Source organism: Ranitomeya imitator, chromosome 1 (genome assembly GCF_032444005.1).
Source record: "Ranitomeya imitator isolate aRanImi1 chromosome 1, aRanImi1.pri, whole genome shotgun sequence".
Taxonomy (NCBI): domain Eukaryota; kingdom Metazoa; phylum Chordata; class Amphibia; order Anura; family Dendrobatidae; genus Ranitomeya; species Ranitomeya imitator.
In genome coordinates, this window is record NC_091282.1 from 422672326 (window position 1) to 422699170 (window position 26845).

General features: G+C 41.8%; 1 protein-coding gene across 1 annotated transcript in view; it reads left to right on the forward strand.

The window, feature by feature from the left end:
- Window positions 1-26845, forward strand: part of TRPM6 (transient receptor potential cation channel subfamily M member 6) — a 314173-nt gene that overhangs the window by 103653 nt on the left and 183675 nt on the right. The window contains exons 8-14 of the mRNA XM_069763300.1: window positions 1660-1834; window positions 2176-2299; window positions 3450-3522; window positions 3891-3991; window positions 7288-7422; window positions 12488-12541; window positions 23889-24029. Coding sequence (XP_069619401.1) covers window positions 1660-1834; window positions 2176-2299; window positions 3450-3522; window positions 3891-3991; window positions 7288-7422; window positions 12488-12541; window positions 23889-24029 — 803 coding nt within the window. The remainder of the gene's footprint in view (window positions 1-1659; window positions 1835-2175; window positions 2300-3449; window positions 3523-3890; window positions 3992-7287; window positions 7423-12487; window positions 12542-23888; window positions 24030-26845) is intronic.

Genomic DNA, 26845 nt, shown 5'->3' on the forward strand with positions numbered 1-26845 from the left:
ATACAAATCCTTCGCGGATGTTGTGCTTGGTGGGATTTGAACCCAGATCTCTCGTGCTGCACAGCAACAATACTAACCACTGAGCCACCATGCTGCCCTTTTAGTGTAAGACTGTATGGGCAGCTGGTGGCATGTGCCATCTACAGTGTGTGAGCAAGCAGAGATTCAGCCCCTGCTACAAGTCATTTTGCATATACATATACAGTCATGGCCGAAAGTGTTGGCATCATTAAACTAGTTCCAGAAAATGAAGTATTCCTCCCAGAAAATTATTACAATTATACATATTTTGTTATACACATGTTTGTTTCCTGTGTATTGAAACAACACAAAAAAATGAGAAAAAAAGGCAAATTGGACATTATTTCACACTAAACCCCAAAAATGGGGCGGGCAAAATTTTGGCAATATTTGGTTGCCCACTCTTTGGAATAAATATCTGTAAACATAAACAATCGTTCCTTATAAGCATCAATGAGCTTCTTACACCTCTCAACTGGATTTTTGGAGCACCCTTTCCCAGAAGGATTTTGGCTTACTTCCGTACATTTGGCAAACTTCATTCTAGCTTTTTTTTATGTCTATGTCAGCAGTGGGGTCTGGATCTCCTGCCGTAGCATTTCATTTAATTCAAATGTTGATGGATAGTTTGATCTGACGCTGATATCCTCTGAGCCTAGAGGTCAGCAGCTTGAATTTTGTTGGAACTTGATTGGGGCTGCTTAATCACCATCAGGACTATCCTGCATTACAACATTTCATCAATTTTTCTCTGCCGTCCACATCCAGGGAGATTAGCTACAGTTCCATGGGTTGTAAACTTCTTGATTATGTTGCTCACCGTGGACAAAAGAACATTAAGATCTCTGGACATGGACTTGTAACCTTGAGCTTGTTGATATTTTTCAACACTTTTGGTTCTCAAGTCCTCAGACAGTTTTTGTCTCCTCTTTCTGTTCTCGATGCTTAGTATGGCACACAGACACACAATGCAAATATTCAGTCAACTTCTCCCCATTTCATCTGGCTTCAGGTGTGATTTTCTTATTGACTAATTATGCAAATTGTCTCCTCAGGGAGGAAGAGAGCTAGAACTCTACTGCCACCTATTGGAAGGTAGCAATCCTACAAGTCAATGTTGACCCTTTAACGAACCTTGTCACATTCCTTAGGATAATAGCCAAACCAGAATCTCAATTTGCAGACACTGTGTTTCCGGGTACTGCCCCTCGTCAGTGCAAAGCGGAGATCTGGTTTGGCTGTGTGAGAGCATCAGACCGTTATCCCAAAAGTATTGTTTCTCCTTCCGGAGATCGACATGCTAAGCATGCCGAGATGAGGAGACTTAAAGCCACATATTGACCACACCTATTACTTGCCTCATGTGAGTTTGAACAAGCATCACATGCTTCAAACAAAGTTCTTTACCCACAATTTTGGCAAGGTGCCAACAATTTTTTTGTTCGGACAATTTTTGATGTTTTGTGTGAAGTTATGTCCCATTTCCCTTATTTTTCTCTTTTTTGTGTTGTTCCAGTACACACAGGAAATAAACATGTGTATAATCTGGGAGAAATACTTCATTTTCTGGAACGACTTCAAGGGTGCCAACACTTTCATCCATTACTGTATAGAAAGCTATCAATATTTCTTTGACAGGAATGGGACAAGGCGTTCCTGTAGTTGGCCTGGTAGTAGAAGGAGGTCCAAATGTTATCTTGATGGTGTGGGAATATGTTCGCAGCACTCCAGCCATTCCTGTGGTGGTTTGTGAAGGGACAGGGAGAGCGGCAGATATCTTGGCTTTCACACACAAGCACACCGCAGATAAAAGGTAAAATAGTTTTCATCTTTTTTTATTTGGATATCATCACTAGATTTTCCGGTTGAGAGAAGCTTTTCTTCTTCCTTTTCTATGTGTCCCATAAGAATTCATTGACATTCCTGAACAAAACCACCATGTTGTTTGACAATTTGGCTATATTAGTTTTTAGCAAACTTTTGTAAATCTCACAATTTCTATAGAAATGTTTCTATTAAGGGTGAGTGGGGAGCAATCATGAAATAACTCAATGAATGGGACATATACGTTGAAATGTACATTATTAAAACCATACGAATATTTTATTAATTGCTAATACTGGACTTAATTTTCCTACTGTCTGTCTCCTGCAGAGAGATTTGTACACAACTGAGGGATGAAATTCTGCAAATGATTCAGAAGACCTTTAGTCTTGGCCATAGGCAGGCAAACCACGTACTGCTTATTCTCATGGAGTGTATGGAGTGCCGTGATTCGGTAAGTGACACGCTACTTTTCTGTTGAATGGGTGCAGATGCAGGTGAGGTTGCATCTTTGAATCTAAATTAATGTGGTTCTCGTTTTGATTGTCAAAATGTTGAAAAATATTTTAAAAACTGTCGTCTTATATCGTATTTGTTCTTTTTTTTTTTTTTTTTTTTTAAATCCTATTTTCTATTTAATTCTTATAGTTTTGGTAGAACATAATTAAATTATTTGATCAAATTTAGAATTCAGAATGAGACCATCACTGAAAGACTGAAAGTAAATGAAAAAAAAAAATAGCAGTCTTTCCCCCAGTTTAATATTCACTCCTAGGATTAAAGGGAATCTAAAAGGTTTCTGCTATTCCATCTAGAGCAGCACGATGTAGGGGTAGAGACCCCAATTTCAGCAATATATCGCTTACTAGAGTTTTTATAAAATCTGTTGAAGATCTAGCAGTTCTCTGAATGCTGAGCTCTGAATAATCCCACCCACATCACTGATTGACAGCTTTCTGTGTACGCTGTGCATAGGCAGAATGCTGCCAATCAGTGATGGTTATACAGAGCCCATGAATATAAAATTACTACATGGCAGCAGGTCTACTATTCCTCTAAGTGATAATCTGCAGATTTTTAGCTAAAACTATAGCAAGCAGGGAAGCAACCAAGTGATGTGTGTGTGTATGTATGTGTATGTATATGTATATATGTGTGTGTGTGTATATATATATATATATATATATATATATATATACCGTGTATATATATCTCGAATCCGTGAGTAAAATAGGGGTTCTGAGTGATGACCCTACTTCCATGACATCCATATGTTGTAATAGCTCTAAATCTGTATGTGAACGATATCATTGTTCACATTCAAAATCTTTGAAAAAGAAGATTTTTTGCGGTACTACACTTCAACCTTATTCAAGGGCATACTGCTGATCTGCAACACCAGACACAACCCACAGACACGAAAGGTGCTGTTCCTGAGATGGAAAAATATGATCCCTTTTTTTCTATAATCCTTTACAACTTTTATAATCTACTGCATTTCCAAAAATTGTATCAAATCTATGGCAGCATATTAATATTATTTCTAGCAATTATTATTTTTTTGCCATATGTCAGAAATTAATAAACCTATTTTATTTTCTTAGATCACAATATTTGATGCAGACTCTGAAGAACAGCAAGATATTGATATTGCCATTCTGACAGCTCTGCTTAAAGGTGCGTTAGTATTTCAGTTATGGTAAATGTCGGACAAATTCATCTGTTTGAAATATTAAAGTGTTCGGGCCTTGTTTTTCAGTAATGTTGAATTATTTTGGAGATTTGATTGTAGGGATCGTCATTTACGGTAATCCCATATGTAAGCCATATGCCCAAAATGTATAATTGACATAGTGCTAAGTTAACTTGGTCCAGACAAAAGATCTACACTCACCGTATTATAGGCCATGCAAAAATTCAAGGCATATCGTGGCTAAATTAGGAAATCGGATCAGTGGCATTTTCAGACATTGTTGACTGTAGAATTTTTCTAAAGGGCAATTGCAATGTTAATATTGCATATGAGAATATATTCTTTATTCTAGGTACGAACATGTCTGCATCTGACCAGCTGAGCCTCGCTTTGACTTGGAACAGAGTGGATATTGCTAAGAAACATATCCTAGTGTATGGCCAGCACTGGAAAGTTTGTATTTTTAAAATGTACCTATATATTGTTTAGATAATTTGTTAGAATTCTAATATCACCAACTGCTTAATTCCTCGTGTATCAAATCTGTGCTTGTCGCCAGTAGGAGCAGGAGTTTAGATTCATGCAATAAATATAGGATTTTAGAAAAGGGCCTTTTATAGTGCATTAGATTCCACCACAAAAATCACTACTTTTCACCTTCCTTCCTAAATTGTACTTGCTTTGCCAATGTTCCACTACAACACACGTTTTTACAAGGTGTGGCTCGGAATAATCAATGAGCCCCATACAGCAAAGCTTTAATGCCAGAGTTCTGGTTTAAAAAGCTTTTGAAAAGTCTCAAAGTGTTGGCACAACTCAAGGCTTCAGTTGAACTTTTGGCATTCTGACGTGATGTTCTCCCGGCTCCGACAAAATGGGCAAAACTGGTAAGGGACGAAGACATGGGGAATGACGATGTACTCCTCACCAAAAATCTTAGTCCAGCAAGAACTGGAATAAGATTTGTGGTGAAATGCATACGGAGGCTCGTTCCTCTTGTCAGATGCTTCTGAAAGCCTCTTAATTAATCAGGACCCTCACTCTCCACCCTGTAAAGATTGCCAGTCTTGATGACTCCAGGCCATAATATTTTTGGAATGTCCCTGTGGATCTAGAATGATTTGGCAATTAATACTTAGTATCTCTGTTGTTCTGAGGCAATGACCCAGGTGAAATTGATATTCTTTGTCCATGCTTGTGGTCTAGGATCGTTATGGGTTATCATAGTATCTCTGCAGATCTAGGGCTGTTAGATGTTTGGACTTGAAGGAATATGGTTTTATCAGGCATGTTAAATCTTTTAAAATGGAGGGTTTAATGACGGTAGTCTAGAGAAGGAATATTTCATCTAAATTGGTTAAAATTCTTATAGGGGTCAGTGCTGTTTCCCTAGGTTATAGCACCGAGTCCCACTGTTTCTCTCCATAGTTTACTACAATCTAACATTGGAGGGAGTTCACGGCATGGGAGTTTCTACAGGTTCATCCACCCCACTTTACTTAAACTCCATTTGGCTATGGCCAAGAAGAACAGTGGGTTTCACCAGTATTAGATGGGCCATGTTCACGCTTTCAGTATTGGATCAGCAGTTTACATCAGTATGTGTAAGCCAAAATCAGGAGAGGAACAATCCGAGGAAAAGTTTAATAGGAACACCTCACCACGTCTGTATACAAATACTGAGGTAAAAAAACTGACCTAATACTGAATGTGGCCTAAAGCAGAGAAAAATCCTGCTTATAGATATTGTGAATATTGGCTTCTGGTGCCTTCTATGCTGAGATCAGTGTTCATTTCCTCCTACATCCAAGATGGCTTCCATAGTGACATAAGGGATGCACTGGTAACTCTAAACACTGCCTATCATCTCTTGCCAATTCCCCAGTACAGGGAAGGCATGGATTTAGCTTATCACTGCACTCCTGAAGCCATTGTGGAGGCCATCTTGGAAGCAGACATAAAGCAATGAGGATCTGGGCAGAGGAGGCAATGGGAGCCAAATGGAGGGCACCAAGTATGGTGGCCAAATTTCTAAAATGTTTTTTGACTTTTCAGCCCCAGGGTGGAGGGTCGCTTTACGTTGATTTATAACTATACTTGATTTATGCTATAATGTGTTCCTAAGGCTCCACCAATTTAGATACTGTATTGCCAAAGGGGTAGAGTTTACTACAATTGTAATTGTGATCAGTAAAAGATGCAATGTTCTTTTTCTATATCTTTTTCTATAGATTTTTTTTCCTTACCTCTTTTAAACTTGTTTTATCCTGCTGTGGTGTACACCTGACCAAATATATGTAAACTGTTTTTTCCCCTTGGATGAACATCCACTGATTTACAGTTTTAGATGCCCAGAGGAGTAGATAAAGTCATAGCTTCCCTTTAAAAACACATTATATATGGGAACACTACTTTCTAATCAGGCTTCGGATCATACCCTCGGGTATCTGAGTTAATTACTTTTTTCAATGATGCTTGTCCATTACCTATTCTAGTTATAGCCTCGTACCACTAAAGTTCTGCTGCCTTGGGAAGGACAGTTTTTTTTTTTTTGCTTTACAAAAAGTACAGAGTATTTATTTTATTTCATCTCGTAAGACGATGCTTAGCTCTAAGTAGAAACATTTTCATTTATGTACGTTCATCCGCCTTTGGTTTGGAGACATAGCCAAGTATTATGTGTAAAATACTAGAGTTTTGACCTTTATCTTTCTGTTAGGTTCTAATCATGTTTTGGTTAGTTGTCCAGTTCACGACATAACACAATAATCCAGGATCATCAGTTACATGTGAAAAAGGTTCTGAGATTTCTTTTCATATGAAACAAGCTAAAACAATATGTTCACTTGCATTTCAAAAGACAACACGTTTTGACTGGAGTAAGATTTCTGGCTTAAGGTATGCCACAACTGGTCATGAATTAGACAGGCAGGCATTGCTACATCCCCAAGTTTTAAGACAGTATGGCTCCAATTTGTTTAAAATTGGCATTTTGCATGCTAGCTGGGATTGTCGTTAAAAACACCAAAAGTTACAAAAACTTTGCAGCCTTTCAAGGTGTTTTACCCCAGATTCTGGTGAAAACACGTTGCTCATGTTGGAATGGAAAAGGACAGCGCTCCATGCACTGACTTCCTGGGAAGCACACGCTGCAGCCCATCTGAACTAGCATAGTTGTAGTGCATATCATCGTGAAGCCACTGATGAAGCAGGAGGTGAATTTGAGACTCGTCAGGCTCTTCATATACAATTCAGCTTAGTTGGGAACATGTATCTAATAATATCTGTACATTTTTATAGCAAAGCTGAAAAGTAGCCATAACCATCAACTCAAGAAAATAAATTAGGGACTGATTGCGTTTTAAAGGGAATCCATACAGTAACTATTATGGCTGTATAGGTCATGCAACAACAATAATAATGATGAGAGTTTTGTAGTAATCTGGTGTGCCATTACTGAGACATCAAGGTTTGAAGCCATATGCAAATTAGTTTTGGAGTGCACTGTGGGCATGTACAGAGTGCATCGCCAAGTACCAGATGCACTTCCAGACTAATTTGTATGTTTCTTCAAGGCTTGATTTATCATCGGTTCACTACAAAACCGGTATTGTTGTTGTTCTATGACCTATACAGACATACTATTTGTATAATTAGTAGAATCATCCTGATGGGTCCCGTTAAAACCCTTACTGGACAGTCTCTTAAATTCAGATTTATGACTGATCTCTTCTACTTTCTCGTGAAAGGCTGGTTCTTTAGAAAAAGCCATGCAGGATGCCTTAGTGATGGATCGGGTAGACTTTGTGAAGCTATTGATAGAATATGGCGTGAACATGCACCGTTTCCTCACCATATCCAGGCTGGAAGAATTGTACAATACTGTAAGTAACATTAGAAGGATGTACAGATATGCATGCATTAGTATACTAAGTACGAGGATTTGTCCTATCATTTATTTATTTTACTCCTTATATAACGTCAATTCCACATCACTGTCCCCATTTGGGCTCGCAATCTAGATTCCCTATGAGTATGTCTTTGGATTGGATGTTATAATTCTTAATGACAATCAGAAATATTATTCTGAAGTGTGTGAAATAAAGCTCAAACCAATCTTGTGGCCTATACAAAGTATTCAATAATTTATTAACTACATTTTTATAACAGGGGTCTTTATAGAAATTTGTTTTGCAGAAAAGTGCAATTTTGACATCTCAGTAGATTTTACCTGCAATGTCAAAGGTTCTACAAGTAGATTTACAGCTGCAATCAAAATTATTCAAACACCATTGCAAATTATGTTTAGTAGCAAAATTTACATAACAAAAAAGAACAATTTAGAAAGTAAAAGAAAACGTCAAGGTTACTGTGTGAAATCTGAAGCTTGAGCGTTATTTGATCTTATAACAGGATAATGACCTTGCTTAAAAGGGTTGTCCACTACTTGGACAACCCCTTCTTTAAACGAAATGTTCGGCCCCGATAAAATAAATAAATCTATACTCCCCTCCCATATCGGCTCCGTTCCAGCGGTGTCTGCGTTCGCGGGGTGAAATAACACGTGATGCCCGGCGACCAATCAGTGCTGACGTCACTGTCTCTGCCTCCTGTCGAAATGAACATGGAAAGGAAGTTTGAGATCAGCTGTAGCCAGCATTTCCGCTTCGTGTTCGTGTTAGACAGTGACGCCAGCACTGATTGGGTGCCGGGCATTATGTGTCATTTCACCGCATCACAGCCCGGGGACTGCGAGTGCCAACACCCGTGGAACGAAGCCAGCACGGGAGGTGAGTATAGGTATATTTAACATGAAGCAGCAGAATTGCCTGCAGCAGTGGTTTGTGATCACTTTGAGCTGGAGCCGGGCACAACATACAGATAGTTAGCAACTACCTGTGTGTCAGTTCTTGGCCCAATAAAAACAAAATAGTCGCAGAAAACCCCTTTAAAGATCCCCGCACAGAGGACTCAGATGCATCCAGCCATAGTAGCAAATATTAGAAAACGAGTATCCTGTATCAGGAATCCATTAAAAACATTTCTTTCATTATGTGATTAAAACAGAGATATCCACCCCACATATATTGTGAACTGTAGCACACTACACATTTCAGATTACTCCTTCTTCATGGTGCAACCAAAAATGCCTTTCTTTCCTTTTTTTACACCTGTGTGAATTTCATAGGGCTGAATCCCAGTTAAAAATAAGAAAAAAGGAAAAAGATGTGGTAAAATCCTATGAGAAAAAAAACCCCATATACAACCACTAATCCATAATTTGTTTCCAGCTACATAGTAATGCTCATAAATAGTTTTACTATGCGAACATAGAGCCATGGCAGTGCCCATACAAATGTCTTCCCTCTACTCCCCATGGCGCTGCTTTGCCTTCTACTTCTTTAACCGGAAATCTAGACAATAGAAGATTGACCAGATGGAAAGTGTAACAGATATGTTTTGTCAAGCATTGTGCCAAGAATCCAGGGATCTCTCACCATATCCTGGATACTTGTTAAGCATGGCTTGGGTAGCCAAAAGTCGCCAAAAAAGGCTCCGTGGTTATTGGGGTAATAAAAACATAATTATGTGACTGCATAAATGACACTTTTTCACTTCTTAACCTGTAAAATATCCTAGTGGTTTAAGTTTAGTAAACTCCTGTCTATAACACTGTTCCAGTATCTTATTATGTTATGTTTGGTGTGTTTTCCAATCCATACTTATTTTTAATGTATTCATGGAATGATTGAATCTGGCATATGTAAACACTTGGCCGGTACCACTTGGAATATGTCAAAGATCACAGCCTGGGAGGTCACGCCGATCCACCCACTGTTGTCTTTGGAGCAAACAGCCCTCTATCATCCGAACAATTACGCAATTGACCGACGATCAACAGAAGAGGCCACAGGCATTTCCACTAATAGGTTGGCCATCGAAAAACTAACAGTGAGTGTATGGTATATAAACAGCCAATTGCAACGCATGGAATATATGTATACCGTATACTCATGATACAGTCCCTGCGAACTCCATGATAAACATAAGACTACTTTCTGCCACCACCAGTCGTGTTCTATACAGACTGACTGGAGGCCTGGTTCTGGTTATGGTAGCATATGGCTTCGGGGTGCGGGCTACAGAACAAAAGGAACAGAACTATTACACTTTATATTTAATCCAAAACAATAGGCAATGTTTGTAAAATCTATTGTATATTTTTTATAAAGGGCATAAAACAATGCAGCGCATAAAATTACAGATAATTAAAACAGGATTAACAAAAGAACTTACTACACTGATCACAAAGAAGATTCAGTTTTGAAGGCAAGCACTTCAATTGGAGACGTTCAGTGAACGGGATTTTTGCATACACCAACCAATGTGTTTTTCTCTCCCGGAATAGAGATCATAATTTGTCTTGAGCTTTTAACAGCACCTGACTTCCACCCCCCCAACCTAAATTTTCTATGACCGAATACTTTTATTTTATGTATGGAAATGTGTAATCTGCTGTGCTCTCCTATATAGAGGGATACTGTAAAAATGTATAGGACGAAGAAGGAAGAAATCTGTCACAACTATCCAACGTTAAAATCCAGTTTACTCACAAGATATTAAAAACAATGATCTGATCCAATGAAATCTTGTAAAACCTGACGCATTTCTGGTGCAACGCAAACACCCTTAGTCATAGGATATACAGTTAGGGCCAGAAATATTTGGACAGTGACACAATTTTCGCGAGTTGGGCTCTGCATGCCACCACATTGGATTTGAAATGAAACCTCTACAACAGAATTCAAGTGCAGATTGTAACGTTTAATTTGAAGGGTTGAACAAAAATATCTGATAGAAAATGTAGGAATTGTACACATTTCTTTACAAACACTCCACATTTTAGGAGGTCAAAAGAAATTTGACAAATAAACATAACCCAAACAAAATATTTTTATTTTCAATATTTTGTTGCAAATCCTTTGGAGGCAATCACTGCCTTAAGTCTGGAACCCATGGACATCACCAAACGCTGGGTTTCCTCCTTCTTAATGCTTTGCCAGTCCTTTACAGCCGCAGCCTTCAGGTCTTGCTTGTTTGTGGGTCTTTCCGTCTTAAGTCTGGATTTGAGCAAGTGAAATGCATGCTCAATTGGGTTTAGATCTGGAGATTGACTTGCCCATTGCAGAATGTTCCACTTTTTGGCACTCATGAACTCCTGGGTAGCTTTGGCTGTATGCTTGGGGTCATTGTCCATCTGTACTATGAAGAGCCGTCCAATCAACTTTGCAGCATTTGGCTGAATCTGGGCTGAAAGTATATCCCGGTACACTTCAGAATTCATCCGGCTACTCTTGTCTGCTCTTATGTCATCAATAAACACAAGTGACCCAGTGCCATTGAAAGCCATGCATGCCCATGCCATCACGTTGCCTCCACCATGTTTTACAGAGGATGTGGTGTGCCTTGGATCATGTGCCGTTCCCTTTCTTCTCCAAACTTTTTTCTTCCCATCATTCTGGTACAGGTTGATCTTTGTCTCATCTGTCCATAGAATACATTTCCAGAACTGAGCTGGCTTCTTGAGGTGTTTTTCTGCAAATTTAACTCTGGCCTGTCTACTTTTGGTATTGATGAATGGTTTGCATCTAGATGTGAACCCTTTTGTATTTACTGTCATGGAGTTTTCTCTTTACTGTTGACTTAGAGACAGATACACCTACTTCACTGAGAGTGTTCTGGACTTCAGTTGATGTTGTGAACGGGTTCTTCTTCACCAAATTAAGTATGCGGCGATCATCCACCACTGTTGTCATCCGTGGACGCCCAGGCCTTTTTGAGTTCCCAAGCTCACCAGTCAATTCCTTTTTTCTCAGAATGTACCCAACTGTTGATTTTGCTACTCCAAGCATGTCTGCTATCTCTCTGATGGATTTTTTCTTTTTTTTCAGCCTCAGGATGTTCTGCTTCACCTCAATTGAGAGTTCCTTTGACCGCATGTTGTCTGCTCACAGCAACAGCTTCCAAATGCAAAACCACACACCTGGAATCCACCCCTGACCTTTTAACTACTTCATTGATTACAGGTTAATGAGGGAGACGCCTTCAGAGTTAATTGCAGCCCTTAGAGTCCATTGTCCAATTACTTTTGGTCCCTTGAAAAAGAGGACGCTATGCATTACAGAGCTATGATTCCTAAACCCTTTCTCCGATTTGGATGTGGAAACTATCATATTGCAGCTGGGAGTGTGCACTTTCAGCCCATATTACATATATAATTTTATTTCTGAACATGTTTTTGCAAACAGCTAAAATAACAAAACTTGTGTCACTGTCCAAATATTTCTGGCCCTAACTGTAGGTTTGCAATACACACAGGATATATGTACTGGTAAATGCCAATCACATTCAAAGGAATAATTTCATATAGAAACAGCTGCGTGTTACACTAATTAACCATTGATTGCCTGGTGATACAGTAGTTATTGCTAATATTATTTATATACGCTGCTATTGGCTTTTAATCTTCCTGGTCGTGCAACCAATGTACCTAAGATTGCACAAACCGCATTGACTACATTAAACCACATGGTGGGGATCACAATTGATGAAAGATTCTAGGATGTGGATTTTAAGGTTGGATGGTTGTGCAGGATTTCTTCCTCCTCATGGCTGTGCCAGATTCCTTCCTCCTTCCCCCTCTTTATGGCTGTGCCTCACTAGCAGACACGGCACCCTCCACGTATATCTCCATCCTGTTCATCGATAACTTTCTAGCGTGATGTGCTCCATCGATTTTCCACTTTCCCTTTTTCCTCTACCTGTAAAAATGTATACTTTTTTCTGTTTTTTTTACAATGAGATACATTGAAGCTAAAACAATGGTGTAAAACGGAGCCTTCCATTGACCAGATTTTGAGAATACTTGCTTTCTTTTGTATCTTATAGAAACAAGGACCCACAAATCTGCTCCTACACCATTTGGTTGGAGATGTAAAACAGGTGAGATTCAATAAATATTACATTTTAAAATTTATAAATAGTATTAAAATACTGGCATTGTTAATTTTTAAAGGGGTATTCGCAAGTTGTTTCTTGAGGCGCTCATAGCTCTGCAGTCTCTTCACATTCTCCGTACTTCCTGATTGCTTGGGGGTGGGTATTCCTTCTTGAGTGGCCTGCTGGTCAGGAGCTCCATGTTGCTAGAACATATTAACAGTCTGACAGTGTTTGTTCTGAGTCTACACTGTTCACTATACTTACATATTTACATAACAGTTCATTTGAACAAGCACATGGCTCAGAAAAGTGAGAGCAGTGAATAGGAGTACTGCTCTGAAAGCTGCCAATTGTGGGAGCTGTTGATTTGTACAAGGCTGTAAAGAGCGCAGGAGCTATTTGGAAAGGGGAGGGAGATGAGTAGCTAAGTGCTGTATATAAATCAATGGGCTGGAGAGAGTTGACAGGTATGTTAGGAATCAACTGTTCTCCTGGAATGTTACTGCACATTCCTCCAGGCTTTGGTGATCAATCTCCTTGATTAAAGCTGTACACTATGCAAGATGAAAGCTCTCCTAGCATGAGAATGACAGCAGATAAAAAAGCAAGTCAATTACAAACTTGCTTATATTCATGCAGTCTATCTAACTAAACAAACACCTTTTAACAGCAGTTGTACAAGATGCATTCCTTCCCTTTTAATGTATAAAACCGTAATTATTGTACTTATTGTAAAGTCAACACATCTTAAGGGGATATTTCAATATACAACACCTATCCATAAAATATATCACCCTGTTTACACTTAAAGGGAATCTGTCAACCCTTTTTTTTCGATTTGAGATACAAATATGGTTCAATTGTGCATGAGCTCTGCATTACAGCAGTACCTATCATATCCCCCGATTCCCTACCTTTGCTGAGAAAATACCTTTGTAATCTCTCCGTTTTCCTATGTAAATTACCCCGGTCCGATGGGCTGGGCCTATTCGCTGTTTCTCTCAACCTCCTGCCTTGCTCTACACTCTTCTTTCCTGCATTGGCGTTATTTTCCTGCACATTGAAGTGGCCTGTCGCGCGTGCACAGTATGTTTTGTCCTACAGTTTGCAAAGCATAAAAATCATTATTGCACATGCGCCATTTTACATTACATTCTGTGCCCCAGAAGTCTTGCCATGTAAGGGGGCATAGAACTTAATGAAAAATGTGGGCGCATGTACAATAGTGATTTTATGCTTTGACCACAGTTGGGCAAAGCATACTGCGCAGGCGCCAGAGGCCAATTCAATGCACACGCGCAGAAACTGTACGGGATGTGTGCTATTCCCAGATCTCGTTATGTCGAGAACACCGAGGAGCAGGGAGTGAGACAGCGAATAGGCCCCGCCCATTGGACCGGACTAATTTACATACGAAAATGGAGAGATTACAAAGGTACCGCATTTTCTCAGCAAAGTTGGGGAATCTGGGGGATATGAAAGGTACTGCTGTAATGCAGAGCTCATGCACAATTGAACCATATTTTTATCTCAAATCGAAAAAAAGGGGTGACAGACTCCCTTTAATACTGAACACACAACTGAAGGAGAACTTCCTTGCATCATGTTCATATTCTGCAACCCTTGCTTATGCATTAAAAATGTAAATTTTCACAGTAAAAGGAGTGTGACACTTTAATTTGTTTATCCATGTTAAAAAATAACATTTGTGTTTGATAATACTTTTTTAATGAATACACCTACTGTGTTCCTGTGTTTAAAATATTTAAAGATGTATTAAGATATCACCCTAATCTTCCAAGGAATCTCTGGTACATCTTGATAAGGTAAACTGAGTTTAGTTCAACTCTTTTTAAATTTGGAAAATTTAAAGGAGACTGTGATTATTTTTGACCCATTAAACCTGTACATACCCATTAACAGTACATATTTTTCTGAGAATGAATGCCACCTCTGTATAGTCTGTCACTTTGGTAGTCTGAGGAACTTGGAACTGCTCATCCTATCTCACCAGGTCTTAATACATAGTGGATGCTTTCCTCAAACGGAAAGTACTTGCAAGCAGCATAATACAAAGAATAGCAGGTTTACCCAGAATCCTTTGCAGTAGGCGGAGCTATGCAAATCATCTCTTTCCACCCCAGTCTAATCCCCAGCGCTTGGAATCGCCAAGCGTGCAATGCTGCGGATTAGTTTCTAAATTTACACAGCCAACCAATTCCTACCTGTGGACACTAGCGTGACATTGGGAAGGTGGTGTATTGGGGTACAGAATAATAATAGCAGAGTAAGCTCAGATCTGGCAATCATTTAAACCATAACTTTTGCTTAACATTAGTAAAACACAGAGACTGCCTCTTATAAAGCTACTAGCAGTCTGCATATGAGCCATCCTGCAGTTACAGCCAGGACCATGGCTGGCAAGATTATAACTCTTCTCTGACAAGTGACAACCTTTAACAAGACCATATAGCATTGTTTCATCTGCACAGTCCCTCTACATTTTCTAGGCAGAAACATGCCATATTGGGATGGTGCTTAGGACCATGCTATGAACTTTTTAATAGGTTGCGAATGTCTTTCACAAGGAGCGGTAACAAAAACTAAGTCTATAGGTAATTATAGCATCGCAACAGGGTATATCAAAGCCAAGAGCCATTCCCTGGACTACCTGGCCTATTGGATCAGAAAACTTTTATTCTGTATGTGAGCAGAAGTGGTAAGACCTGACCTTTTTGTTTACCACACTGTCGTGTTACCTCTGGCAATATACCCACACCTGGTTTTCTCTTTATTAATATAGGGTAATTGTCATAGGGCATCAATAAATAAAAGGTAGTGTCTATCATTAGGATGGGCCATAAATATACAGCTCTAGCAAAAATTATGAGACCACTGCAAAATGTTCAGCTTGTCTGTTTTTTCTCTTTATAGGTATATTTTTGAGTGAAATGTAAATTGTTCTTTTATTCTATAAACTTCTGACATGTCTCTGAATTTCCAAGCAATAATTTTTGTATTTTTTTTCTGACAAAGCAAAATGGTCAAAAAAAATAAATAAATGAAGGGCTTTCAGACCTCAATATTGCAATGAAAACAAGTTCAGAATCATTTAGAAACAATACTAATGTTTTCACTTAGGGAGAGTTCAGAAATCAATATTTTGTGGAATAACCATGATTTTTAATCACAGCTTTCATGCGTCTTGGCATGTTTTCCACCAGTCTTTCACACTGCTTAGGGCGCAAAAATTTAAGCAGTTCTTCTTTGGTTGATGGCTTGTGACTATCCATCATCCTCTTGATTACATTCCAGAGGTTTTCAATGGGGTTCAGGTCTGAAGATTGGGCTGCCCATGACAGGGTTTTGATTTGGTGGCCTCTTAATTTTTGCCAGAGCTGTATGACGGGAGGTGCAACAACCGACACCCCTGCTGATCATCTGTTGCCGTCTGTTGCTGGAATTTCTCAGTCTTCTGGAACACAGCAGCTTTGTCATTTCTATAGTGGCCACAGCCATGAACTGCAGATCCACACCCTATTCAGGTGAGTTTGGGGGTGACTCTTTAGTACCTGACCGAGACCACTATAGTTTTAATGTAGCTGCCATGTTCTGGCACCGTCCGAGAACTTCTCCCCGCCTCTGGTTACAGCTGATCTGCAAAGGTGCTGGGTGTTTCAACCCCACTGACCAGATATTAAGGGCCCATCCTAAGGTTAAGCCATCAATAATAAGTAGTGACCAACCTCTTATGAGTAAAAGTTGCGTTTTAAATGTCTATCTATGTTTGAGCTTACCATGGGCATAGTTGGCTGACTATTTGACAAAAGGAGACTCTAAAAATTATATATAATTTTTTCTTAAGGTTTTTATAATTGGATCTGACATTTTTAATGATACAATAAATATGTGGAAGGTCATTAAATAAACATGAAAAAATGGAAATGATTATTATTATTATTATTATTATACATTTTTATAGCGCCATTTATTCCATGGCGCTTTACATGTGAATACGGGGCAAATATAGACAAATACATTAAACATGAGCAGATAACAAGGCACACGAGTACATAAGGAGGGAGGACCCTGCCCGCGAGGGCTCACAGTCTGCAGGGGGTGGGTGAGGATACACTAGGAGAGGGAAGAGCTGGCTGTACGGCTGTTCAGTAGGTTGAGGATCACTGCAGGCTGTAGGCTTGTCGGAAGAGATGAGTCTTCAGGTTCTTTTTGAATGTTTCTATGGTAGGCGCAAGTCTGATGTGTTGGGGTAGAGAGTTCCAGAGTATGGGGGAAGCACGGGAGAAGTCTTGGATGCGGTTATGGGAAGAAGAGATGAGAGGGGAGTAGAGAAGGAGGTCTTGGGAGGATCGGAGGTCGCGTGTAGGTAGGTACCGGGAGACCATGTCACAGATGTATGGAGGAGACAGGTTGTGGATGGCTTTGTATGTCAGTGTGAGGGTTTTGAACTGGAGTCTCTGGGCGATAGGAAGCCAGTGAAGGGCTTGACACAGGGGAGAGGCTGGGGAATAGCGGGGGGACAGGTGGATTAGTCGGGCAGCAGAGTGTAGGATGGATTGGAGTGGTGCCAGAGTGCTAGAGGGGAGTCCAGAGAGTAGGAGGTTGCAGTAGTCGAGGCGGGAGATGATAAGGGCATGCACTAGCGTTTTTGCAGTGTTGCGGTCAAGGAAAGCACGGATCCGGGAAATATTTTTGAGTTTGAGACGACAGGAGGAGGCAAGGGCTTGGATATGTGGCTTGAAAGAGAGGGCAGAGTCGAGGATCACCCCGAGGCACCGGGCGTGTGGGACTGGGGATAGTGAGCAGCCATTGACATTGATGGATAGGTCTGGTGGAGGGGTAGAGTGAGATGGGGGAAAGATGATGAATTCTGTTTTGTCCATGTTCAGTTGTAGAAAGCGAGCAGAAAAGAAGGCTGAAATGGCAGACAGACAGTGCGGGATTTTGGTAAGCAAGGAGGAGAGGTCAGGTCCGGAGAGGTAGATCTGCGTGTCGTCAGCGTAGAGATGGTACTGCATACCGTGGGATTCTATGAGCTGTCCCAGGCCGAAAGTGTAGATGGAGAAGAGTAGGGGTCCTAGAACAGAGCCTTGAGGAACACCGACTGACAAGGGGCGAAGTGAGGAGGTGGTGTGGGGGAGGGAGACACTGAATGTTCGGTCTGTCAGATATGACGAGATCCAGGAAAGGGCCAAGTCTGTGATGCCAAGGGATGAGAGGATTTGTAGCAAAAGGGAGTGATCTACAGTGTCAAAGGCAGAAGACAAGTCCAGGAGAAGGAGGACAGAGTAGTGTTGCTTGCTCCTGGCAGTTAGTAGGTCATTGGTGACTTTAGTTAGGGCAGTTTCAGTTGAGTGATGGGAACGGAAGCCTGATTGTAACCGATCAAAGAGGGAGCAGGAGGAGAAGTGGGAGGACAGTTCAAGATGGACGTGTTGCTCCAGCAATTTGGAGGCATAAGGGAGAAGAGATATCGGGCGATAGCTAGACACAGAGGATGGGTCGAGGGAGGGCTTTTTGAGGATGGGTGTGATCTTGGCATGCTTGAAGGATGAGGGAAAGACACCTGTTGTGAGTGAGAGGTTGAAGAGGTGCTTTAGGGTTGGGATGAAGACCGTGGAAAGGTTAGGGATGAGGTGGGATGGGAGCGGGTCAAGCGTGCAGGTGGTGAGGTGTGATCTTGACAGGAGGGTGGAGAGCTGATCTTCTGTCATGGTGGAGAAGCTGGTTTTGGAGGAGCAGGGTTGAGCAGCTAAGAGGGGCAGTGGGCGCTGTGGGCCAAAGCTTTCTCTGATCGTATCGATCTTCTGTTTAAAGAAAGAGGCGAAGTCATCAGCAGAAATGAGGGGGGAGGGAGGAGGTGCGGGGGGACGGAGTAGAGAATTGAAAGTGTTGAAAAGCTGTTTAGGGTTGTGGGACAGGGAGGATATGAGGGATGAGAAGTAAGTTTGTTTTGCGGCAGTGAGCGCAGACTTGAAGCTGGCGAGGGACTGCTTGTATGCAGTGAAGTGGTCGGCAGAGTGGGATCGCTTCCATCTCCGCTCAGCAATCCTGGAAGCCCGTCTCAATTCTTTGGTCAGGCTGGTCAGCCAGGGCTGCCTGTTAATTGTACGAGTTTTACTATGCATGAGTGGGGCGGCCGAATCGAGTGTTGTTGTTATTGTGGTGTTATAAAAAGTGGCAGCAGCATCTGTGTCATGAAGGGAAGCTATGTCTGTGAGAGGGAGAAGGGACTCAGAGAGTGATTGTAAGTTGAGATGTTTGAGATTTCTGCGAGGGTGAGTGAGTTTGTAGAGTGGGGGTTGCACACTAGGAGAGGAGAGGGACGAGAATGTCAGTAGGTTGTGGTCAGACAGGGGGAGGGGTGTGTTAGTGAGGTTAGTAAGGGAGCAGAGGCGGGTGAAGATGAGGTCCAGCGTGTGGCCATCTTTGTGAGTGGCCTCAGAGGACCATTGAGTGAGGCCAAAGGAGGCAGTCAGTGATAAAAGTTTAGAGGTAGCTGAGGTGAAAGTGTCAATGGGGACATTGAAATCACCCATGATGATAGTGGGGATGTCAACAGAGAGGAAATGAAGTAGCCAGGTGGTGAAGTGGTCGAGAAAGGTGGAGATGGCTAGTTCTGGGGGGCGGTAGATGACAGCCAGCTGGAGGTTGGAGGGGGAATAGATGCGGACAGAGTGCACCTCAAACGAGGGAAGAGTAGCGGAGGGTGGTAGCGGGATTGGAGTAAAGGAGCAGGTGTCGGACAGGAGCAAGCCAACTCCTCCACCGCGTTTGTTGCTGGGGCGAGGGGTGTGAGAGAGGTGGAATCCGCCATAGGAGAGCGCAGCTGGAGAGGCCGAGTCAGAGGGGGTGAGCCAGGTTTCAGTGAGGCCGAGGAAGGAGAGTTTGTTGGTGATGAAGAGGTCATGGATAAATGGCAGTTTGTTGCAGATGGAGCGTGCGTTCCATAGTGCTCCAAGTAGGGGGAGCTGGGGAGTGGGGGCTGGATGAATGGTTATGAGGTTGTCGTGGTTGGGAAAGCGTGCGGAGGATCGTGGCAGGGGGTTAGAAACGAGTGTGGGGATGAATTGGGGAGGGCCGGGATTTGGGGATATGTCACCAGCAATGAGGAGTAACAGACAGATCATTAGAAGGTGGGAGCAGGATAGGACATGATGTGGCCGTGTGTGTCTGGAGAAAAAGGATTGTATGTGGAGGAACAGTTCTGAGGAGAAGGTGAGATGGCTGGGGAGTATGGAGGAAGAAATGACTAGTTCCTTACTAGGAGGAGGGATTGCAGGAGATTGTAAGAAGGAAAGTAGTATGGGGGTGAAAGAGAAAAGAAACCGAAACATTGTAGTGGTCAGTAGTCTGTTACCTTCCAGTCAATTCCAGTCGAATTCAGAATCATAATTAAAAAGATGTAATTTAAAAGATGGAAGTTAAAAGATGAATTTGCAGCAGACTGAGTCTATAGCAGACTCCTGCATGTGAATATATCCCCAGTTAAGGGCAATCAGGTGTGAATGAGGGGGTGGCTGGGTATGGGAGACCAGATGTAGAGAGTTAAGCAAAGGTCATAAAGTGAGGGAGGGGTAAGACTGACCACTCAAAGAGATGCCAGGATCACACAATGAGATACATCAAAACAGGTCATGGAAAACAAGCTGATAGGTAAGAAAGCATACTAAAAGGATTATATGTGCTGCACCAAGACACTCAGATCCTGGGGAAGCATAGAAAAGCCAGTGCAATATACAGAGATATTCTGGAGCCAGGGAGAGCTGGGTAAAGTCAGTGCATACCATGGAAAATCAATGCAGTATACAGAGATATTCTGGAGCCAGGGAGAGCTGGGTAAAGTCAGTGCATACCATGGAAAATCAATGCAGTATACAGAGATATTCTGGAGCCAGGGAGAGCTGGGTAAAGTCAGTGCATACCATGGAAAATCAATGCAGTATACAGAGATATTCTGGAGCCAGGGAGAGCTGGGTAAAGTCAGTGCATACCATGGAAAATCAATGCAGTATACAGAGATATTCTGGAGCCAGGGAGAGCTGGGTAAAGTCAGTGCATACCATGGAAAATCAATGCAGTATACAGAGATATTCTGGAGCCAGGGAGAGCTGGGTAAAGTCAGTGCATACCATGGAAAATCAATGCAGTATACAGAGATATTCTGGAGCCAGGGAGAGCTGGGTAAAGTCAGTGCATACCATGGAAAATCAATGCAGTATACAGAGATATTCTGGAGCCAGGGAGAGCTGGGTAAAGTCAGTGCATACCATGGAAAATCAATGCAGTATACAGAGATATTCTGGAGCCAGGGAGAGCTGGGTAAAGTCAGTGCATACCATGGAAAATCAATGCAGTATACAGAGATATTCTGGAGCCAGGGAGAGCTGGGTAAAGTCAGTGCATACCATGGAAAATCAATGCAGTATACAGAGATATTCTGGAGCCAGGGAGAGCTGGGTAAAGTCAGTGCATACCATGGAAAATCAATGCAGTATACAGAGATATTCTGGAGCCAGGGAGAGCTGGGTAAAGTCAGTGCATACCATGGAAAATCAATGCAGTATACAGAGATATTCTGGAGCCAGGGAGAGCTGGGTAAAGTCAGTGCATACCATGGAAAATCAATGCAGTATACAGAGATATTCTGGAGCCAGGGAGAGCTGGGTAAAGTCAGTGCATACCATGGAAAATCAATGCAGTATACAGAGATATTCTGGAGCCAGGGAGAGCTGGGTAAAGTCAGTGCATACCATGGAAAATCAATGCAGTATACAGAGATATTCTGGAGCCAGGGAGAGCTGGGTAAAGTCAGTGCATACCATGGAAAATCAATGCAGTATACAGAGATATTCTGGAGCCAGGGAGAGCTGGGTAAAGTCAGTGCATACCATGGAAAATCAATGCAGTATACAGAGATATTCTGGAGCCAGGGATCAGCTTTATTCATTAAACTGTATGAGGCCTCTTTCACATGTCAGTATTTCCGGTACATGTGGCGACCGTTTTCAAATGAACCAGAGACACTTGCACACATAGACACATTCAAGTGAATGGGTCTGTCGACATGTCACTGTGTTTCCACGGACTGTGTGTCCTTGGGCATTTTTTGGCCAAGCGTCCCGCATACGTGCACATGGATGACACATGGATGATATCTGTATGTCAGTGTGACACATACAGCGCCTGGGAATCAGCGGTACTGTTCGCCCTGTTCCCCGGCACATGTGCTGCCGACAGTTGTCGTCATTCCCCTCTGCTGGCGCTGCCACCAGCTCTAGCAGGGGACAATGTTGACGTTGTATTCAGCTGATAACAGTGAGAACAGGTGGAATATTCATCAGACGCTGCCTGCGCTATAAATGAATAAAAAGAAAATGAACATTGAGGTCCCTTGTATTTTTGAACCTGCAACCCGCAGCTGTCAGCTTTAGCAAGGTTGGTTATCAAAACAAGAGGGATCCCCACGCCGTATTTTTTTTAATTATTTGAAGAAATAATTTAAAAAATGGCGTGGGGTCCCCCCCCACAATTTTTGACAACAAGCCAAGCTGGAGGCTGGTATTCTCAGGCTAGTAAGGGGCCATGGATATTGGCACCCAGCCTAAAAAGCAGCCTGCAGCCGTCCAGAAAAGGCACATCTATTAGATGCACCAGTTCTGGGTTTTGGCGCTTTGCCCAGCTCTTACCACCTTCCCTGGGTGATGGCAAGTGGGGTTCATATCTGTGGGGTTGATCTCACTTTTGTATTGTCTGATGACATCAAACCCATGGCTTAGTAATGGAGAGGTGTCTAAAAGGCATCTATCCATTGCTAATCCTATTGTTGTATTTTAAATATACACACCGCAAGTGTAAAGTATTTTATGTGAAATAAAAGCAAAAAACACTTATCCCTTTTTATTTAAAAATAACAAACACAGTTATACTCACCTACCATTCATTCCATTGAAGCCCTCAACTCCTGTAATAAAGCAAAAATAAAGAACTATATGCCTCACCTCACCATTGCTCTGTCCCACACTGTAATCCATGTCTGGGACTAAATATTTTTCAACCTTGACGGTGCCAAGATGTGACTGTCCAGTCTGAGAACCACTGATGAATAAAATTTGTGCTGAGGTCACCTGGCAGGGAACCCAGCCTCAGTGACCCATTGTAACCTCAATGAGGTCACAGCTGCTCACAGATGCTCCCCAGACATGGGTTACGGCGTGGGACAGAACGGTGGTAGGTGAGGGATATGGTTGTTTTTTTATTTTTGTTTCATTACAGGAGATGAGGGCTTTAATGGAATAGGAATGTGTTTTGTTATTTTTAAATAAAAAAGGATAAGTGTGTTTTTATTTCAAATAAAATACTTTATACTTGCTGTGTATTTATTTACAATGCAACTATAGGATTAGTAATGGGGGCATCTTATAGATGCTTCTCCATTTCTAAGCTGTGGGCTTGATGTAACCAGACAATACAAAGGTGACTTCAACCCCACAAATATGAACCCCACTTGCCACATCTACAGGGCAAGTGTGAAGAGTAGGGCAAAGCACCAGAATTGGAGTATCTAATAGATGTCTTTTCTGGACAGCTGCTGGCTCCTATTTTTAGGCTATAGGTGGGGGCAATATTCATGGCCCCTTACTAGCATGAGAATAGCAGCCCCCAATTGTCTGCTTTAGCTTGGCTTGTTGTCAAAAATGGGGGGGATCCCATGCCGTCTTTTAAAATTATTTATTTAAATAATTTAAAATATGGTGTGGGGTCCCCTCTATTCTTGATAAATAGCCTTGCTAAAGCTGAGGGTTGCAGCCTGTAGCTGTCTATTTTGCCTGGCTGGTTATCAAAAATACAGGATAACCCATGTTATTTTATTTATTTATTTATAGTGCAGGCGGCAGCTGATGAAAACTCCTATCAGCCACCGCCTGCTCTCACTTTTATCAGTTGAATACAACTTTTAACATTCTCTCCTGCTAGCGCTGATTGCAGCACGAGCAGGGGAGAATGATGAGAGCTGTCTTCAGAACCCAGCGCCTGTGAACAGGGAGAACAGTACCGCTGCTTCCCAGGTGCCAGTACGTGTGATACTGATGCGGCACACAGTTGCCACATGCATGCTACAAGTATTGCACACACAAACACATGGACACTGATATCTCCAGTACTATTTTTTCCAGTACCGGAAATGTCAGGACATATGAAAGAGCCCTAAATTAAAGTTCTAATAATAAAAATAAAAGTTAGGCCCAGCTTTACACCACACAAAATGTATATGTTTGTGTTTATATTGTTTAATTCTATTTAATCAGCAGACCTTTTATGTATGCAGAGTAACCTCTCCCTGGATTACAAAATTACCCTAATTGATGTGGGGTTAGTGATTGAATATTTGATTGGAGGAGCTTATAGAAGCAGCTACACAAGGAAGAGTTTCCGTGCCCTATACAACAGTCTCTACAGAAAGCAAAAGGTGATTATTCATCTATTCTTTCTTTTTGGTGTGGGAGGTGGGAGTGGAGGTTTGGGACTATACTTTGAAATCTTTCTAAAAAAGTAAAGAAGAACCTTAAACATTAAATAAGCAATCCAACATTTTTTTGTGTTATATGGCTGCATAGAGCACCACTTGGGTTGTCTACCATGTTGATTTATTCTTCCTGTCTGATCTGGTTTTCCTAACAGTCTACATTTCCTCTAATGCCTCTGTTTTTTTATAAGAGGGGAGAGTCTCTCCACACCGAATTTGCTTTGCTCTGAGTCCTATCTATGGATAGTAGCAATAGATCAGTTACATTGAAATACTATTCCCAAAGGCTTTGATCACACTTCATTTCTGCAGCGCCTTCAGGTTTTTTGCATCAACTCCCCTTAAAGCAGAATTCAGATGAAACCCTGACAGGGCCATAGAGTGCAGTGATATACAAATCGAGCTCAAGAAAACTCCTGTTTTTTTTTTTGTTTTCTTTTTTTCAAAGTGTCTGTCAATTCAAACCGGCAAAGAAACATAGCAGACTATACTTCTGTGCATTCTGTGCCCATCTGAAGAGACTGACATTCTCAGAAAAAGAATACAAGTGGATTTCACGCGAACTCTGCTCATATTATTGCACTCTATTGTCCTGTTAGGGTTTCGTTTGAACCATTTTTATTTTACAGGGGTTGAGACAGAACCCCTGAATGCACTACAGAAATGCCTTGTGTATAGAATCTAGCTTGCCCTGTGGAGTATCGGTGTATTCTATGTGATGCATTTTCAGCCTATCTTGCCCTGCCTTATGCTTGTGATAGGTTTCTGCCAGTGCACTGAAACTGCATCTCATAGGATCCATCAGAGAATCTGCACACATCAGATGCAAATAGGAAATACAGACTACCATTTAATCATTGTAAGACATCGCAATACTTAAGAGTAACCTTCATTTTAATTTTTATTTAATTAATCTATAATGCAGTACACAGGAAAATAAGCAACTTTGTAATATGTTTTATGATACAAATCTTTCTGCTTTCTCTCTTTGATCAGTCATTATTAAAATTCTCAATTCTAAGCTAAAATCTGTATTGAGTGAAGCCAGACTTTCACTGTATTGCTGGTGGGTGTGGGTCCACTGCCCCACGGGTGGGGCTTACTTTGGATGGACATAACTAGGTGACTACCAAGTATTCACTAGAGCCTCTGATGGTGAGGATAGACCTTGCTGCTGTATAATCACCAGAAGCCACTCTTGGGCAGTCCCTGGGTCTTCAGCAGCTGACTGAAGGGTCAGACACATGAGTACAGCTAAACTGAGGAAAAGATGTGGCCAGACAATACGGGGTCAGGGCAGGCAGCACAGGTTCAATATACGTAGTTGAGGTCAGGAGCGGAGAGGTCAGCATAAATGGGTAGGCAAGCCAGGTCAGAAAACAGGAGAGCCCATACTAAAGAGAACCTTCTGCAGGATCTAGCCTGAAGGATCTCTGGTTCCTGACTTGTCAGCAGAGTCCCTCACCCAAACGTAATGTAACGCTGGTGGGCGTGGGCACACTGCGCCATGGGCCAGACTTACCCTGGAGGGGCATGACTAAGCGTCTTCACTAGGGCCTCTGATGGTGAGCATGGCCTGGGCTGCTGGTAAACACCAGATACCACTCCAGGGCAGTTCCCAGGACTGCAGCAGTTGACCAGAGGGTCAGAGAAATGGGTACAAGATACCAAGGGACGAGACAGAGGCGTAGTCAGATGGTCCAAGGTCATGGCAGGCAGCACAGGTTAACAAAACAAAGCCGAAGTCAAACTGAGCAGGTAAACAGGCTGGGTCAATAACAGAAGAAAGAAAACTGAGAAATGCATGAACAGGTTTAGCAGACTTGTAGCCAACATCCTGGCAAGGAGTGGTGGGAGAGAGCTGCCAAATATAGCACCTGTGATTGGCTGAGAAATTCAAACCCTGCAGGACACAGCAAGGTTAAGTTCCTGTGGGATCTGGCAGCTTCCCCCCTATAGTCATTTGAAGATAACAGGGATATGCTGCAGAGTTGTAAATTTTGCGTGAACTCCGCTACGGCCAGACATGAGGATAAGCAAGGCGGTGGACACAGTGAGGAGCGCATGCGGGATACCGCCGTGGCATTCCCATTATTCAGACAGGAGATGAGCTGCTACTGATAAGATTCTATGTAGATAGGAGGAGGGAGGAGCTTTCCTCCAGCATAGAATCTTATCAGTAGCAGCTGCCATCTCCTATCTCCGTAATGGGGAAATCTGTCTTTACTGAGTACAGTTTTTACCCGAGAATTGGCACTAAAGTTATAGCCCTCTTCCTCTCTGAAGAGACAATTTGCACCCAAGAACTGGGAATTTTGAAAATGAATGAACAATTCAGGAGAAAAAAAGAAGCAGATCTCTCTGATGAGATATATTACAAAATTGCTTAATTTTATGTGTACTATTGCTTTATGAAATATTAAAACGCTTACTCTTTAATATATCCCTGCTCGGCTCTATAAGGCAGAATGAGCTCTTCACTTGGCATACAGGGAAGCGGAGTATATGGGGAGGGAATGTATCGGAGAGCTGTCGGGAAGGATTTGATTGGTTCTGATGGCATCCTATAGTTCTGTGACAGTGATCCTGACCTCCCGCAGGGATATTTTGATGGAATTGAGCTGGAATTAAACCAATTCCACAATTACGATATTTCTTGTGAGTAAAGTATTATATGCCAAAAAGAATATAGGTGCTATGTTAGGTTTCCCATAGATTGATATGGACTTACATGGACCAATATATACTCCTATAGATTT